An 18348-nucleotide genomic window follows, 5' to 3' on the forward strand; every position below is an offset into this window, starting at 1 on the left:
GTAGACATGGATGGGCCTGGGTGGACCCAGGACCACCCACTGGGGAGCCAGGCCCTGACAGGCCCCTCGATCAGATTGATGTGGGATAAGTATGGTTGTAGACTTAGATCATTACATATTTTGTCTTTATTCCATTGACAAAAGAATAATTCTGAGTGAAAATCATCTGAAAAATCTATAAAATCTATAAATCTATATAATAACACCTAAAAAACTATAAAAACTATAGTAAAACATTGTATTTTTCGCACAGGCTGCCTTTCCTTTGCTGGGTGGGCCGTTTGGAAACATTTTTGCAAAATTAGACTAAACCCAGCTATCTGCTAGGAAGGTGCCATTGAAGGAGTGGGTGACTTTTTCCCCTCATTGTTACGGTTTTCTTCTAACTCCTCCTCTGACGAAGAGGTGTAGCAAGCATCGGACCAAAATGCGGCGTGGTCATTTTCATACATGTTTAATGAACGAATAAACACGAACAAAACAACAAACGTAACGTAAAACCTAAACAGCCTATCTGGTGACAACAAACACAGAGACAGGAACAATCACCCACGAAACACTCAAAGAATATGGCTGCCTAAATATGGTTCCCAATCAGAGACAACGATAAACACCTGCCTCTGATTGAGAACCACTCCAGACAGCCATAGACTATGCTAGATACCCCCACTAAGCCACAAACCCAATACCTAACAAAACCCCAAGACAAAACACACCACAATAAACCCATGTCACACCCTGACCTGACCAAATAAATGAAGACAAACACAATATACTACGACCAGGGCGTGACACTCATGTCGTTTTTCGGTGGCTATACACAGCTAGAGATGCAGGTGTCATTTGGTTAGCTAGCTGGCAAGATCTTGAACGACTGCTATCCAGTTAGCATATGTTATGTTCGCAAATTCACTGTGGTCACTCTACTCAGAATAACTGAAGAATTTACAAACACGCAACACCCGCTAAATATGACCAGTGTCAGTAAATGTAGGCAGAAGACGTTATAGTTAGTCAAGAACGTTCTAGATAACATGTAAACAGTCTAACCAGCTCTAACCAGCTCTGCTAGGTTTTTGTAAAAACGGTCCCACCCATTAAGTCAAAATGTGATTGGTTGATTCCACTGTCACTCCAAAATGTTGCCCTAATTCAGTCAAATGGCAGATGCCTTTATCAAGCTTCTGATGGCCTAGCCAACGACAGACTTAGCTAACTAGATTTACCACCCCCCGGACTTAGTCTTGAATCGGACTCGATTTGCTCCGGTCTTAGTCTTGAACCGGTCTCGCTTTAGGTCATCTCGAACACAACACTTGTTAAAAAAACTAGGATTTTGGATGGAAATACATTGTAGGTCCCCACAAGGATAGTAAAACATATGTGTGTGTCTGTGCGTGCGTGCGGGCATGTATGATGTAATCTGTCGAGTTCGACATGCAATCTACATAATAGAACAGTTTGTATACAAGCTCTGTCTAGACTATGGAATCAGGGGTAAAGTAGGAGTCCTGATCTAGGATCATGTCCCCGCTGTCCATGTGTGATCTTATCAATCTGAAACGAGAAACTGATCCGAGATCAGGACTCCTACTCTGAGACTCTACGTGAATATGGCACATAGTCTTATTTACACACAATCTAGCCCCGTTTTCGTTCAGGTAGCTACAACATAAAGTGTTCAATACAGACCTGCATGTAGCCAGGTAGAAGAAAATCAAAAAAGAGAGGATAGATCATCAATCACACTGGCAACATTATCGTCCCCAGAACAATTACCTAGGATCTGATTCAATTTCTTCAGTCTGTATGAGAGAGGGAATGGGGGAATGGAGAGAAGGTGAGAAAGCAGAACAAAGAGAGAGAAAAAGAGAGAGAGAGAGCAGAGGACAGTGAAGGAGGGGTGAAAGCGGAGAGGCAGGAGAACGAGAGAGAGAGAAGGCACTCTCTAGGGCTAGGCAACAGAGAGAGAGAGAGAGAGAGAGAGAGAGCCAAGGCACTCTCTAGGGCTAGGCAACAGAGGGAGAGAGAGAGAGAGAGAGAGAGAAGGCACTCTCTAGGGCTAGGCAACAGAGGGAGAGAGAGAGAGAGAGAGAGAGAGCCAAGGCACTCTCTAGGGCTAGGCAACAGAGAGAGAGAGAGAGAGAGAGAGAGAGAGAGAAGGCACTCTCTAGGGCTAGGCAACAGAGGGAGAGAGAGAGAGAGAGAGAGAGAGAGAGAGAGAGAGAGAGAGAGAGAGAGAGAGAAGGCACTCTCTAGGGCTAGGCAACAGAGGGAGAGAGAGAGAGAGAGAGAGAGAGAGAGAGAGAGAGAGAAGGCACTCTCTAGGGCTAGGCAACAGAGGGAGAGAGAGAGAGAGAGAGAGCCAAGGCACTCTCTAGGGCTAGGCAACAGAGGGAGAGAGAGAGAGAGAGAGAGAGCCAAGGCACTCTCTAGGGCTAGGCAACAGAGGGGAGAGAGAGAGAGAGAGCCAAGGCACTCTCGGGGGCAAGGCAACAGAGGGAGAGAGAGCGAGAGAGAGAGAGAGAGAGAAGGCACTCTCTAGGGCTAGGCAACAGAGGGAGAGAGAGAGAGAGAGAGAGAGAGAGAGAGAGAGAGAGAGAGCCAAGGCACTCTCGGGGGCAAGGCAACAGAGGGAGAGAGAGCGAGAGAGAGAGCCAAGGCACTCTCTAGGGCAACAGAGGAAGAGAGAGAGAGAGAGAGAGAGAGAGAGAGAGAGAGAGAGAGCCAAGGCACTCTCTAGGGCAACAGAGGGAGAGAGAGAGAGAGAGAGAGAGAGAGAGCCAAGGCACTCTCTAGGGCAAGGCCACAGAGGGAGAGAGAGAGAGAGAGAGAGAGAGCCAAGGCACTCTCTAGGGCAAGGCAACAGAGGGGAGAGAGAGAGAGAGAGATGAAAAGAGGAAAGCAAAAAATAATTGCCAACGGGAGGTTTGTAGTGCTAAGCTGACATGGCTAACCTAGTGAAAGAGTGTGTATATATTGACAGAGGGGGAATTTAGCCGATCAGATCGCACAGCACAGACCACACCCTATTACAACCATAGAGAGACATGCTGTAGTCTGATGTACAGATCGGACAATTCTCAACCTCTCACTGTCATCCCTTCTTTTTCTGTCAGTACAGAGGAGATCCATCAAACATGGCATCACCCATGTGAGGGGGCGGGCCGGGCTGGGTCACCTTAGCCAATGTCGCTGCACTGTTGCTGTTTGTGTGTGCGTACGTGCATTTAAGCCAGCCAAGTCAATCTTTTGTGGATCATGTCCTTGCTAGCGGTATTGTCAGTAGAACGTCTGAAGTGACAAGAAGCTACATTAATTTCCTCTGGCTCTATTACTTTTCTATTCCCTTTCTTTTACTGCTCTGGCATGTGCTCCGATCCTCAAACATTATTCACTTCTAAACCTGCCTGGAACCTTCACCTAGTTACTGCTTCCCCCACATCTCAACTTTATGGCAGCAAGTCTTTCCATGGAAAATGTCAGCCCCTGAAGGTTGCCTCACCCTAATCCTAACCCTAAAACTAACCCTAACTCCTAATCCTAAACCTAACCCCTAAACCTAATTCTAACTCTAATCCTAACCCCCGAAACCTAAAAAGCCTTTTTCCTTGTGGCGATGAAATGTCCCCACTTGTCTAAATTGTCTTTGTTTTATTATCCTTGTTAAAGCAAACCACACACACACACACCAACACACACACACACACACACATACACACAAAGACTTTGGCAGAGAGGAGCAGGGTTGACACAAGCCCTCTTGCTGTAATGAGGGGTTACAATTCTGCGTTTGACAGAACCCATTCCTCTGAAGACAAAAGCTGAGACACATTTCCACCCCCGAAGACACACACACATGCAGTCACAGTCACACACCCTGGCACAGTCACTGACACACATACAAACACGCTGACACCCATCCACAAACACGCATACACACACAGAGTGAGACATGCTGGGCAGCTCTCCTCTGAACTGCTGTGACCTTGCAGGGGGCTGTTCTGTGCTTTGTGTGTGTGTGTGTGTGTGTGTGTGTGTGTGTGTGTGTGTGTGTGTGTGTGTGTGTGTGTGTGTGTGTGTGTGTGTGTGTGTGTGTGTGTGTGTGTGTGTGTCTGCATCTTGGGGGGGCATAACTGTATCGGTGAACTCCCCCTCTCACATCTGAAGAACAACAGGGGCCAATGAGATTGAAGGAGAAAAGAAGAGAAAACAAATAGGGGAGAACAGTAGCAGACCTTGAGGTGTCCAGCTTTGCACAGGCCACCTGTCAGTTCACCTTTAGCCTACCAAGGTTGATCAATGGAGATCAATTGCGAGTCTCATAGCAAAGGGTCTGAAAACACATGTAAATAAGGTATTTCTGTTTTCTATTTTTAATAAATTTGCAAGCATTTCTAAAAACCTGTGTATAGATTGACGAGGGTTGTTTTTTTCATCCATTTTAGAATAAGGCTGTAACGTAACAAAATGTGGAAAAAAGGCAAGAGGTCTGAATACTTTCCGAATGCACAGTATCTCTCAGATATAGGACACTTCAGAACAAACTTCCTTTAGATTTTTTTTTTTGCCTATGTAGTGAATCCCTTATTCAGTGCGTTTCTATTGGCTAATAGCATTAATGCCAAATTCAATGTTTAACCCAATATTTGTTTTATATATTTTTTTGATACCTTATGGGGTCTTACAATTCCAAATCAACTAGCTAAATAATCCTTGGCATGACCAACTAAAAAACAACTTGACCAACTTATTAAATTAAATTGACCACCTCCATAACCTCTTTCTTTTGTTAAAGAACACCAGAGCAATGCCAAACAACATTTCTTCACCCCTCCTCTTCATCTATGCCCCTATCCTCTCTCTTCACCAATGTGGAACATAGAGCTGGACCAATCAAGGATCGTCCACCTCCTCTTCCTCTTCCCCCTTCTCTCTTCCTCCTGTCTTCTCTTCCCCGATATCCAGGCCAGAGCCTGGCCAAGGTACAGGGCCAAGCAGAGCAGGGCTCCCCAACCTCCTGTGTTCCCCTCTGGAGAACATGAAACACACGGTGGTCTGTTCCATGCTCCCGGCACACCATCACGGCTTAATGCTTCAAGAGACTTGACTATTGACACCAGCATTTTAACAACTCCTGCACGTCCACCAGACAGTCTCAACACACACACACACACACACACACACACCGATGCACAGCAGCATGCTGACTTTCAACTGCTGAGGATTTATTACGAGACTGACAACAATACGCACGCTCACACACGCTCAAACACACACACACACACACACACACACATGCTCAAACAACCATGTTCACACACATCAACGCCCAGCTCACAGACTTTGAACTGCTGAAGGATTTATTGCTAGACAGACAGTGAGACAGACAAAACAGACAGACAGTGAGATAGCACAAGTCCTTTTATCTAACACACATCTATCTATCAGATGTCTATAGCCGAACACATTGCCATATGCTAACATTAACCTTCAAATGGTCCTCATTAATCCTTATCTGGAAATCAAGTACACTTAGGGAAAAAGGGTTCTTTGCAGACAGGTTTTACTCTGTTTTCATCTGAGGAACCATTTTTGGAAGACGAGGGCTCCTTGTAAGGTAAAGTTTTTTTTTAACCTTTAACCTTTAACATCCTAAGAACCCTGTTTGCAAGAAAGTGTTCTTTGACGATTCTTTGGAAAGCGTGAAGGGTTCTACAGAGAACAACCCCTTCTGAGTCTGAATAAGCTTTTTTTTATTGTAGCGTGCTTTCTGTGATATTTCAGTCTGTGAGAGTGGTAGAATAGGAGGGAGTATGATTGAACCAGCCGCGTGTTATATGGTAGACAACAAATTGGCCAGATTTACCCAGTGTTGAATTATCTGTCTAACATTTCTACTGTTGATTCAGGAGTTACATTAAAGTAAAGTCAGTGATATAAAACGTTAGCAGCCAGCCCAGTACCACGCGACACATTGTATACAACAAGGGCCCCGGTGAATAGTGGTTTCCAGTCTGTGCATGACGGTGGCAGGTAGCCTAGCGATTAAGAGTGTTGGTGCCAGTGACTGAAAGGTTGCTGGTTCAAATCCCAGACCTGACAAGGTGAAAGATCTGCCTGTGCCCTTGAGGAAGGCACTTAACCCCAGTCGCTCTGGATAAGAGTGTAAAATGTAAAATGGACCTGTTCCTAGGTTTGTTGTACTTTATTGGCTTCATGGGGGAGTAACTTCAAATCAGATTGATCTTAAATTGGTCAGCAGTATTGAAAACATGTTAATATGGGATTATGCATGAACTTCTCCAGCTTTACATTCTAGTAATCAACACTGTGTTGCTTTGTCGTGTAGGGCGAAGCTACATGGTTTCATTTCAATAGCTACAGGTTTGGGAAGATAAATACATTTTTTTTTCTTACAGACACTAATACATACTTTTTTTAAACAATACATAGTATTGTATTCACAAAACAGATGCTCATAATTTCTCAATAAAAATGGAAAATGTTTTATATAGAGTTCTTACGTTTCAGTCCCCACAACAACAACAACATACTTAAATGCATTTGTTTTTGAACCATTACATTGAAATACTGTAAATTCCCATGAATTCCTATGGAGGCTGTTCCTTATGAGGAGTAACATAATGGCGGACGGTGACACCTGAACAGCGCCCCCTTTCAGTCATCTGGTGAATACACATTGTAAATCATTTGTTCTATCTCGCACCAAAAGAGTTCCCCCTACATGGCTCTACTTAGCACCTTTTTTTGTCAAAGAGTGTAAACAATCTTCACTCACAAAAGAGAAGGGAGAGTCAGTTGAGGAAATCTTCCTTCAAAATACATTTTACAGTAGTTTAAAAGCTCTACAACATCCGTAGGCTACAATACTTAATAGAATTTGCCTCATAGCATGTTGTAGTTGACTAGTTTTGAGTCGTCAGCTGGTCCTCATTGTTGCGCCAGTGTGCGGTGTTCCAAATGTCTGTATTTAACCTCTGGGCTGAGAGCAGTGTGTAAGGGCAGCAGACACACAGACACTATTAGCATATCATTAGCCCCCAGTCTAAGAGGTGAAATTGAGCTGCCCACTGGGAGTGTGTGTGTTGTTCCTTCATGCTTCACACCACAGACACACACACACACACACACAAGCTTGCGCAAGGGTGCACACGCGTACACACGCCACGTGCATACACAAACACACACGGACAGGCTGGTCACTGGAAATAGACGGCGATTTCAGACGTTTGAAAAGGTCCTAAGAACGTCAATATATGACTTCCTAGTCGCTTACAACAACAAAAAAGGCCTTGCTTCGGGCACGAACTCATGAGGCTCGGAGCTGAGCGTGCTGTTTAGACCACTGCGCTACGGCAGCTCACAATGCTCTGGAACGCCGTGGAGATACGATGAATACTGATGATACCAAACACGTCGTTTTGTATTATTTTGTTGTAGCCCTTTCCTGAAGTCGCATGACCAGAAGTGCCCTCTAGTGGACCTCATGGATGGAATGTTCATAATATTTTTCAGGATTTCATCATTAATAAACATGAATTTATTTTTTACCTACGAAAGTCCGGTGTTTCTATGTCAAACGGTTTTGTTTTATTTCAATCTTCTGTCATGTATAGAAAGTGTAATACTGGGATGCAAACTCAAAATATAATGCAGTTCTACTCTATATCTGACATGGTACAGGTGTCTTCTTGTGAGGGGGTTTACACTTTTGTTTGACCTTGTGTGACCCTACATTTAGCCCACTGCAGTAAAAGGTTAAAGGGAAACTAGCTATGTGTTTCCAATTACATCATCGGTGTGCATCTTGTGATTTTGACCAATTGTGAGTGGGCTTGCCTACTAATTTTCTACAAATTGGTTGATGATGTCATTGGAAACACTTATCTTTCTCTATCTTTTTTTTACTAAAAAACATAGAAACAAGCCATTTTTACATATGTTGAGGCTGCCCATCATTACGCACACCTGTCACCATCATTATGCGCATCAGCGCTCATTGGATTCACCTGGACTCCTTCTGATTGCCTTCCCTTTTGATTGCCTTCCCTATATCTGTCTGTTCCTCTGTTACATTCCCGTGTCAGTGATATTGTCGTTTTGTTTCCCCTGTCCAGACTCTGTCCATGTTCTGCTTCATGCCGGTTGTTTATTAAATGTTCACTCCCTGTACTTGCTTCTAGTCTCCCAGCGTCTGTCCTTACAGAATGCTGACACCACAATTTGAAGCACAAGGGAGTTTTTGTTTGATTTTGTTGGTGACGTCGGGTCCGGGTGCCACCACCGATTGAACCGGGGGTGCCTCAGCTGGCTCATCGGGATTCCATGCCTTAGCTTGCTCGACAGGTTTCCTTGCCTCGGTGGCTCGGCAGGCTCCCACCCCATGTCATGCCTCTGCAGGCTCGTCTGGCTCCTACATCTCAACCGGCTTGTCAGGTTCCCACCCCACATTATGTCTCAGCTGGCTTGTCACGCTCCCAAGCCTCAGCCGGCTCGTCAGGATCCCAAGCCTCAGCCGGCTAGTCACGCTCCCAAGCCTCAGCCGGCTCGTCAGGATCCCAAGCCTTAGCCGGCTCGTCAGGATCCCAAGCCTCAGCCGGCTCGTCAGGATCCCAAGCCTCAGCCGGCTAGTCAGGATCCCACGCCTTAGCCGGCTCGTCGGGCTTCTACGCATCAGCCGGCCCGTCAGGCTTGCCAGGTGGGACGCAGTGCGGCACCCAGGGAGGGCAGGGGGGCACTGTCATGCCTGACCCCGCTCCCCCTCTCTGACGCTCGAGGGAGACAGGTTGCCCATTATTACACACACCTGTCGCCATCATTACGCGCATCAGTGCTCATTGGACTCACCTGGACTCCTTCACGTTTTGATTGCCTTCCCTATATCTGTCTGTTCCTCTGTTTCGTCCCCGTGTCAGCGTTATTGTCGTTTTGTTTCCCCTGTCCAGATGTTGTCCGTGTTCTGTTTCATGTCCGTTGTTTATTAAATGTTCACTCCCTGTACTTGCTTCTTGTCTCCCAGCGTCTGTCCTTACATTGATGTTGGGGTGGTGCCGGAGATGATGAATATGAAGTTGAACAATTCTGTTAAGCCTTCCCCAAACCATAGCTCTAACCGTAACCACTTGGAATGAATACCTAAACTGTTAACCTTTTTAAGTTGTTTCTGTTTTAACCCTGTAAAAATGTGGAATTAACCCTGTAACCATGCAGAACTAATGCGTCAAAAATAGCTATTCTTCGATAATACGTTTAATTTCGAAGGGAAACTATGACATCTTGTTGCTCACAAAGGCACGCACACACACACACACACACACACACACACACACACACACACACACCTCTCCCAAGGCTAGGGGGCGCTATCCTGAAAAGCTGACAATTGCATTTAGCCTTCCAAACACTTTTGTTTAGTGATAGTCAGGGCATAAGTGCTTGAAGAATGGCATAAAAACAACAAAGACAAGGTTACATCAAGTAACACCAGAGGTGACTAAGGGCTAAACAAAATAGACCAGACACCCAATGACAGCTTTGATGAATCAAGGTCTGAAATCTCATTAATTTCCGTCGATCAGTTTGATAAACGTCATAATGTCATCTTCTCAAAGACAAAACAATCGTTAAGCCATCATGAGGGTAATGAGAAAGAGGGACAGGGTGTGTGTGTGTGTGTGTGTGTGTGTGTGTGTGTGTGTGTGTGTGTGTGTGTGTGTGTGTGTGTGTGTGTGTGTGTGTGTGTGTGTGTGTGTGTGTGTGTGTGTGTGTGTGTGTGTGTGTGTGTGTGTGTGTGTGCGTGTCTGTGTGATGAGGAATGATCCACACATAATCATTACCTCCCCTCACAGTAAACACAGTGAACATCTGTGATGATAATCAGGCATGATAATGTGCACTTTACATTACATAAATCTTACACAGTAGGCTAGTAACACTAGAAATACACACTAAAGTAGGATTTATTGATATGTAATCATTATTTACAGTATTACTTACACGTGCATTTCAGTGTTTTTACTAGGTCCGTACTGGAAAGTGGACTCCTCAAAACATCTGCTAACCCACTGCTCATGGCTATGCTGCCTATCCTGTCATCTGACGATGCCTCTTCCAATCAAAACTGAGAAGGAGAGCGGCTGTGTCTGAATAGTATTGACTACTCTCCTTTCCTTGTGTCCTTTACTCCACAATCAATGATCTGACAACACCTGCCAGGTCTAAGCAACATGGTGGAAACCTATTCTAGTCCCTTCACCAACCAGAGATAAAGAATAAGGACAGGAGATTTCCCTGTTCCTACCCCATGACCTGACCAGGAAAAACTCCAGGTCCTAATGATGACAAACAAGAAACAGTAAAAGCAAAGGCGTCCATAGACAGTATTGAGACCCAGCCACCAGCTCCTATAACCAGACTCAGTCTCAATCTTTAAGTCTTTACTGAAGACTCATCTCTACAGTAGGTCCTATGATTGAGTGTAGTCTGGCCCAGGAGTGTGATGGTGAACGGAAAGGCACTGGAGCAACGAACCACCCTTGCTGTCGCTGCCTGGCCGGTTTCCCTCTTTCCACTGGGATTCTCTGCCTCTAACCCTATTACAGGGGCTGAGTCATTGGCTTACTGGTGCTCTTCCATGCCGTCCCTAGGAGGGGTGTGTCACTTGAGTGGGTTGAGTAACTGACGTGGTCTTCCTGCCTGGGTTGGCACCCCCCTCTCTTGGGTTGTGCCTTGGCGGAGATCTTTGTGGGCTATACTCGGCCTTGTCTCAGGATGGTAAGTTGGTGGTTGAAGATGTCCTTCTAGTGGAGTGGGGGCTGTACTTTGACAAAGTTGGTGGGGTTATATCCTGCCTGGTTGGCCCTGTCCGGGGGTATCATAGGATGGGGCAACAGTGTCTCCTGACCCCTCCTGTCTCAGCCTCCATTATTTATGCTGCAGTTGTTTATGTGTCGGGAGGCTAGGGTCAGTCTGTTATATCTGGAGTATTTCTCCTGTCTTATCCGGTGTCCTGTGTGAAGGTTTCTTCCTAGGTTCTGGCCTTTCTAGGGAGTTTTTCCTAGCCACTGTGCTTCTACACCTGCATTGCATGCTGTTTGGGGGTTTAGGCTGGGATTCTGTACAGCACTTTGAGATATCAGCTGATGTAAGAAGGTCTTTATAAATAAATTTGATTTGAACCACTCCTTCTCCTCTCTCTCCCAGAGTGAATCACAATGATGGACTTGGTGTGCAACCTTGAGCCAGCCTCAGCCAATACATTAGTCTAATCAAGCCCACAGTCTTACTGTCCCTGCCTGGGAAGAAAGAATGGCCATGATGCAACATTCAGGTGTCTCATAATTGGGAGACTACTTCACTGAGCTGTTTAATATGCCAGAGAAAGACATTATTTTTGTTAGCATGGAGGGAACTGATATAAACTATCTCTCCCATTCTCTCTCTCTCTCTCTCTCTGTTTGTCTTTCTCACTCTTACTCGTCTCTTTGTTTCTCTCACTCCCTTGCCCACTCTGTTGCAGTCTCTCTCCTCCTTTCTTTCTCTTCCTCTCATCTCTCCCCTCTCTCCCTCATTCTCTCTGCCACAATCTCGCTCTCGCTCTCTCATCTCATCTCTCTCTCTCTCTCTCTCTGACCTCAGACTAGAGTAAAGTCCACAGCACCAAAAATAAGAAATAAATCACATACTGTCAAGACAGATTTGTTCTCGACACCCTATGGATTAGACATTTCAAAGAAAAAGGGGTTGTCACTGGCATTAAATCCGCCCATTGATTTACACGGTATGGTTAATCAACTTTATTAAGACTGTCCCATTAGCACAGCGACCTCCCAGCTTTATGATGTATGGCCACTGACACGTTCACCACATTACATCTCTCTCCACATGTCAACACAGCAACATTACAATCACTTCACGATCCCATTTTATCGATCACATCACATGACTCATGTAAGCAATCACAATCACATAGTGGCTGCATTCCAAGCACTTAAAAAAACACACCCTCTCCCCTCAGCCCTCAAATGAAGTGGACACTTCTGAGGACGTATCATGACGTCTGACGAGTTGACACTTGCAGGGCAAGGGGCGAGGGAAAAAGGAATTCATTTTAAAAATGGGCCGCTCGTACCCGGGAATGTGTCACTCATTCATCCCACGGTTGCGTTTTCAGTCATCATGGAACTGCTGCGTGTGCCTTATATGCGCCACAGTCAATGATGATTGCATTGCATATTTTGGCTAGAAGACAAGGCATCCGCAGACATTGAATGTTAGCCATCCTACTATATCAGGTCAATTGAAAATGACAATGTATAATTGTGACGTCGGGGAAAGTTGCGTGAGCAAGTTAAAGTTTCCAAAGGCTAACCAAAGAAAAACAGCATTAATTTTATGATAAGTGTTTGTGCCGTCACGTGTAATTAGTAGCACAATTTCAAACTTATTTACATTTGTTTTTACTTACAATTGTATTTCGACTTCTCCATATTAACGTTGGCTTTAAGTTTTGGCAGACTTTTCTTAGCGGATGTACAATCATCGCGAGTTGAATTATGGGGAGTTTCAGGCCGATGAGTGAACACAATTGTACACTCGCAAACTCGATCAAAACGAGGGCTGAGGGGTTTACGTTGCCAACTTCCTTTGCTTGGCTAATCATTTGTCCAACGACAAAGATGGCCGCGGGGATTCCCCCAAGGGTATAAAATGAGGGTAAGTGGAGGAGGGTGTGTCTTTTGTGCAGCCCCAGAGTGATGAACTTTAGCATTAGGCTATGGATTGAGCATTCCAGCCGGTGTCTATTCCACAAGTTACCACCAGCTAAATCTATGACGTTAAAATGCCTATTTACTCTGTTCCATCTGACTGCGCAATCCACTGTCTCACCAGCCCAGCCAGGCAATTTATCAACTTGATCGACTGGGTCGCTTCCATAGATACAGAACAAAAAGACTGAACGACTGGGTCGCTTCCATAGATACAGAACAAAAAGACTGAACGACTGGGTCGCTTCCATAGATACAGAACAAAAAGACTGAACGACTGGGTCGCTTCCATAGATACAGAATAAAAAGACTGAACGACTGGGTCGCTTCCATAGATACAGAACAAAAAGACTGAACGACAGGGTCGCTTCCATAGATACAGAACAAAAAGACTGAACGACTGGGTCGCTTCCATAGATACAGAACAAAAAGACTGAACGACTGGGACGGGTCCATAGATACAGAACAAAAAGACTGAACGACTGGGTCGCTTCCATAGATACAGAATAAAAAGACTGAACGACTGGGTCGCTTCCATAGATACAGAACAAAAAGACTGAACGACAGGGTCGCTTCCATAGATACAGAACAAAAAGACTGAACGACAGGGTCGCTTCCATAGATACAGAACAAAAAGACTGAACGACTGGGTCGCTTCCATAGATACAGAACAAAAAGACTGAACGACTGGGACGGGTCCATAGATACAGAACAAAAAGACTGAACGACTGGGTCGCTTCCATAGGTACAGAACAAAAAGACTGAACGACTGGGTCGCTTCCATAGGTACAGAACAAAAAGACTGAACGACTGGGCAACCACTGGGCGTCTCTGGCAACCAAACCAATAGAACGAACAACCAGCCGGCTTGCGTAGCAACCCTAGATTTGTGTTGGGACTATATCTTATGGAAGTAGGAAATAGTTTGAATAAATTAATCAACATAACATTTTTTAATGAAAATATGTTAATCATTATTTGAATATGGTAACCAGTTGTAAAAAAAAAATGATAATGCCCTCGAAGCCGGTGTTTGGAGGATATATAGACACGGGTTAACAACACCCGTGTTGTTAATTATCAATTCATTATTATTGCAAGGGTCCTGCGTTGTGGCACATTGTCTTTGAATTGTAAATAGTTGGCCAGTGCATCAAATATAAGCATTACTCCCTATGGTATCTGACTTTAACCTACTGTATATCATTTAGTGATCGCTTTCTCAATGTGGCTAGAGTGTGGACTGCGGAGCCAGCACAGTGTGGTAACTAACCACCATGGTCACGTCCCAAATGGCACCCTACTCCATATATAGCGCACTACTTTTGACCAGGACCCATAGGACTCTGGTCAAAAGTAGTGTACTATATAGGGAATAAGGTGCCATTTGTGACAGCCCATGCATGGTGAATTCCTGGGAAGGCACACATATAATCAGCTGTGCTGAATGCTGACTTGTGACTGTGTCTTTGAAAAGAGCTAGCTCTGACATCACAGTGCAATACACACACAGTCAGTGTGTGAGGTTAGTGTGTGTATCATCATATTTGCGCGGTTATGCTTGTGGTCAAGTGATCGTCTGGCTAGCGGGAGTTTCCTGGGAAGAGAAAGAGAGAGAGAGAGAGAGAGAGAGAGAGAGAGAGAGAGAGAGAGAGAGAGAGAGAGAGAGGGTGAGAGAGTGAGAGAGTGAGAGAGAGAGAGAGAGAGAGAGGGTGAGAGAGTGAGTGAGAGAGAGAGAGTGAGTGAGAGAGAGAGAGAGAGAGTGAGAGAGAGAGAGTGAGAGAGTGAGAGAGAGAGTGAGAGAGTGAGAGATTCTTTTTCCTCAGCAAGATGAAGGATATTCATGATCAATACTGGCTAGATCAGAAGAAGTACTGCTGGCACCGATTGCAATAGGAAGTCAATGAGGGCTTGTTGACTTACTGTTTATATTAATCCAAGGTGTGGTTCTACTTGAAACTGAAATGTTCTGCTACACTGAAATATTTTCAGTGGGCTACAAAATGTAAAGGACAAAATTTACTGTACATAGTTTTAAATGTCGCATGTGTAACTTGTGCCACTGCCATATACGACAATTCATATCCTCGCAATAACACTACTGAACATAGCCAACCGTTTCTAAGGGCGTGACAAGGAATCCTGAGGCACAATAACTATCAATTGAACCTGCAAACCTGAGTGAACCTAAGTAGCCTAGTCTATTTGCAGGGGGTGGGAAGTTTGGGGTTCTTGTTATTGGAACATAATTTTTATCAGACAGGTACCTACTACCAGGTTAGCTATTTCTCAGAACGGTTAAGAATCCATAGTTGCTGGTGGTCAGGTGGTCAGGGGCGTTACATATATTTCGTGCACAAACAAAGTCAATTCGGTGCGCAAAGCATCATTTTAGTGACAGAGATAGGCTAACCTACCTGATATTTCCGACTGGGGCACTCCTTTCAGACTAAAACCATTGCCGTTGTAGAACTGTCGGATATCCGAACAACTCTGAGCTTTTCCGCTCCCGGTATCCCCGAATCCCGGCACCGTCAGGGCGCAAAGCACCAGAGCTATAACCACCGCGAAATCCATCATACAGTAGTACAGCCACACGGCCAAGTGCAAATCCGAGAGAGGGGTGTCGTGTGATTGAGTTAAGTCCTAAACAACGGGAGACATCCACTCCCGCTGCCCCGATAGCAGGCACTCGTCAAAACTTCTCAGTTGCGTTGGGCTTCGCTATAATGCCGTGGTTGGTTCGCTGCGTCCTGTCTCTGCGCTGTGCTGCACGGAATGAGAGGCAGTGTGTGTGTGTGTGTGTGTGTGTGGAGGGGGAGAGCAGTCCCGTCTCTTCTCTGGGCAGCTTGCAGGCCTTTTTGGACGCGGTGTAGATAAATCAACCACTGGAGCAATTTCACACAAATGATCTGCGCCTCCTCGTAGACAGTTCCGTTAACAATGTGCAGTCACCTGAGGAAAGGCAATAGAAACATGATTAGTAGACAAAACATGAATTTACAAAATTCCATAAAATCAACAGGTGACATTAATGGAAAATAACGTCACTTTATGGTATTACCGGCGATGACAGCCCATAAGGCAGCTTTCAGCGGAGGAGAGCCCGGTAAAACGGCAGTAAGGGAGACCGTCAAGTCGAGTTCAAGTTAATGATGCTCTCCCGGCGCTGCCACTCAGTCGAATGAGGAGGAGGCGGAGAGTCAGAACGAAAGAGAGAGAGAAAGAGGGGGGAGAGGGAGAGAAAGATAGAGGCACCGACTGCTGGAGGACACGGCGGAGCTCGTGACTGCGACGGAGCTTCCCCACAGGATGTTGCATCAAACTAACCGTTGATCGGGCCAATGAAACGGACTTCATTCCTCTGGTGGCGTGTGCCACAGACTCGCGAAACGGCCTTGTTTTGGCGATGAGGACGCTAAACCGTTCTGAGATCAGCAATTGCCCCTAATGATGGGTAGTTTGGCTTTGGTGGTTGGTTAGCTGTTCCCTGGGACACCAGGCCATCCTTACTCACTTGTCTGGTCTACTTGGGTAAATTCCTAGATCAAGTTCGTTTTTAGGGACGTTTTACGCAGTATAACATCTTTTTGAATGATTAAATGCAATACAGAAAATACATTAGCTGAGGCTACATTGGACATGTGGACTTATCCATGCATGTGTAAAGTACACTCCAAAAAAATGATGGGTTAAAAACAACCAAGTGCAGGGTAAATAGTGGACACGTTAGATTATTTTTGGCCCAGACAGTTTGGTCACTTAGTTGTGGATCATAGCTCAACAACCCAAGGTCAGATCAGACGACTGGACATGTGGCTTAGTTGCTATATTTCTTTTTGGCCAACCGTGAGAGTAAATGTCATCCCGGTTAATCTGTCCTGTTGTATTGTCAACACATGTTAAGGTTGAGCAGTGACACTTCTATAGCATAATGAGGTGTACACAAGTTGAGTTCCTTGAGTACCTACAGTATGTGTGTCCCAATGTTTCGATAGTTACCACTTTGACATGATATTGAAACAATAATGTTATTAATTGTATATTAAAATATGTCATGTGCAAAAAAAAATTGGGGAAATGTCAACTTGCAGTGTACAAACATGATGAAAAGTAATGACATTTACTCTCATGGGTGGCCCACAATACCTATTTGAAAGCGTTCAGCAGAGGAGCGTCCAGTAAAATTGCAGTAACGGAGATCGTCCACTCTTGGTCACTTTAATGATGCTCTTCCGGCGCTGATACAGTCAAATGGGGAGGAAGAGGAGGCGGAGAGTCAGAACGAGAGAGAGCGAGACAGAGGGGCCACAGCACCTGAAAATAACCTATGGATGACATTAAAGATGCACGTTGCAGAAATCCATCTGCCATTTCCTGGTTTCAAAAATTCTAATAGTTTGCCTTGTTTCAGTTTGTGACAAAACAAGCAGTCATTTTTGTGGAGAATCATTGTACACCTCTATCTATTACTCACCTTTCTATGTCAATTTGGTCAGGTCGCCCAAAAGGTTACATATTGTAGCTTTAAAAAGGACCCAGCTGCTGGATCAACCCAGCATGAAAGTGTTTAAAATCCCAACTGATGGTTAAATTATCACGTTTGAGTAATCCAAAGGCATGGCCTATTGGGGGCGTGGCTTTCAGATAGTTATTTTTGGCTCACAAGTGAGAGTAAACGTCATTCATGTTCATCATGTTAAGTTTTCACAGTGTAAATTTCAATTTTCCTTAAATATGTTTTGCAAATTACATATTTTATTCTAAAATTAACAACATGATTTGTTTCATATTATATCAAAGTAGTAACTATCCCAACATTGGGATATGCATAGAAACTCATACTCTCTTGCCTTATCACCTGTCTTGGACACAGAAGAGTTTTCTACATTTCAGTTTCACAGATTTGTATCTGTTTTCCAATCTCCCTTCTGTCTGTCTGTCTGTCTGTCTGTCTGTCTGTCTGTCTGTCTGTCTGTCTGTCTGTCTGTCTGTCTGTCTGTCTGTCTGTCTGTCTGTCTGTCTGTCTGTCTGTCTGTCTGGTCTCTTTCTCCTACCATCTGTCTGTCTCTCTCTCTCTTCTCTCTTCTTCTCATGCCCCTCTCTTGGCGGCGTATCCCTTTGTGTGGTTATGTAAGTGTGATGTCCGTGTATTTTTAAGGGCAGTACACGTGTGAGCGGATGCGTCAGTGAGAATGCGTCCCACTGGTTCTCTCGCCAGCCGGCTGTGTAATCACACACTTCAGTTCTTTAGTCCTTCGTTCCTCTCACACCTTCCTCTCTAAAGCCGTTCTTACTCAACGACATCTCTTTCTCGGTTGTATCTTTTTTTAGCTAACAGATCGAATGGGGCTCAATGGCCAGTGAAGCACAATGAAATACATCTTTACCGGATTACTTGCACAAAACCATACTCTGAAGTGCACTGTTTAATGATATACATGTCTATCATTGAATTGGAACATCCTTTTCCTTGTTTGATCACAGTCTGAAAGCTGGCCCTCGGTGAGAGAGAGTACCCTTAACCATTTGTACATCGTTACAACACTGCATATAT

At 44.8% G+C, this 18348-nt stretch overlaps 1 protein-coding gene across 1 annotated transcript in view; it reads right to left on the minus strand.

Annotated features, from left to right (window-relative positions):
* Window positions 1-15993, minus strand: part of LOC135514927 (glypican-1-like) — a 124163-nt gene extending 108170 nt beyond the window's left edge. The window contains exons 1-2 of the mRNA XM_064938671.1: window positions 15856-15993; window positions 15209-15746 (exon numbers count right to left, since the gene is read on the minus strand). Coding sequence (XP_064794743.1) covers window positions 15209-15371 — 163 coding nt within the window. The 5' untranslated portion in view covers window positions 15372-15746; window positions 15856-15993. The remainder of the gene's footprint in view (window positions 1-15208; window positions 15747-15855) is intronic.
* Between the last annotated feature and the right edge of the window lie 2355 nt (window positions 15994-18348).

Source organism: Oncorhynchus masou, chromosome 3, assembly GCF_036934945.1.
Source record: "Oncorhynchus masou masou isolate Uvic2021 chromosome 3, UVic_Omas_1.1, whole genome shotgun sequence".
NCBI classification, from domain to species: Eukaryota; Metazoa; Chordata; class Actinopteri; order Salmoniformes; family Salmonidae; genus Oncorhynchus; species Oncorhynchus masou.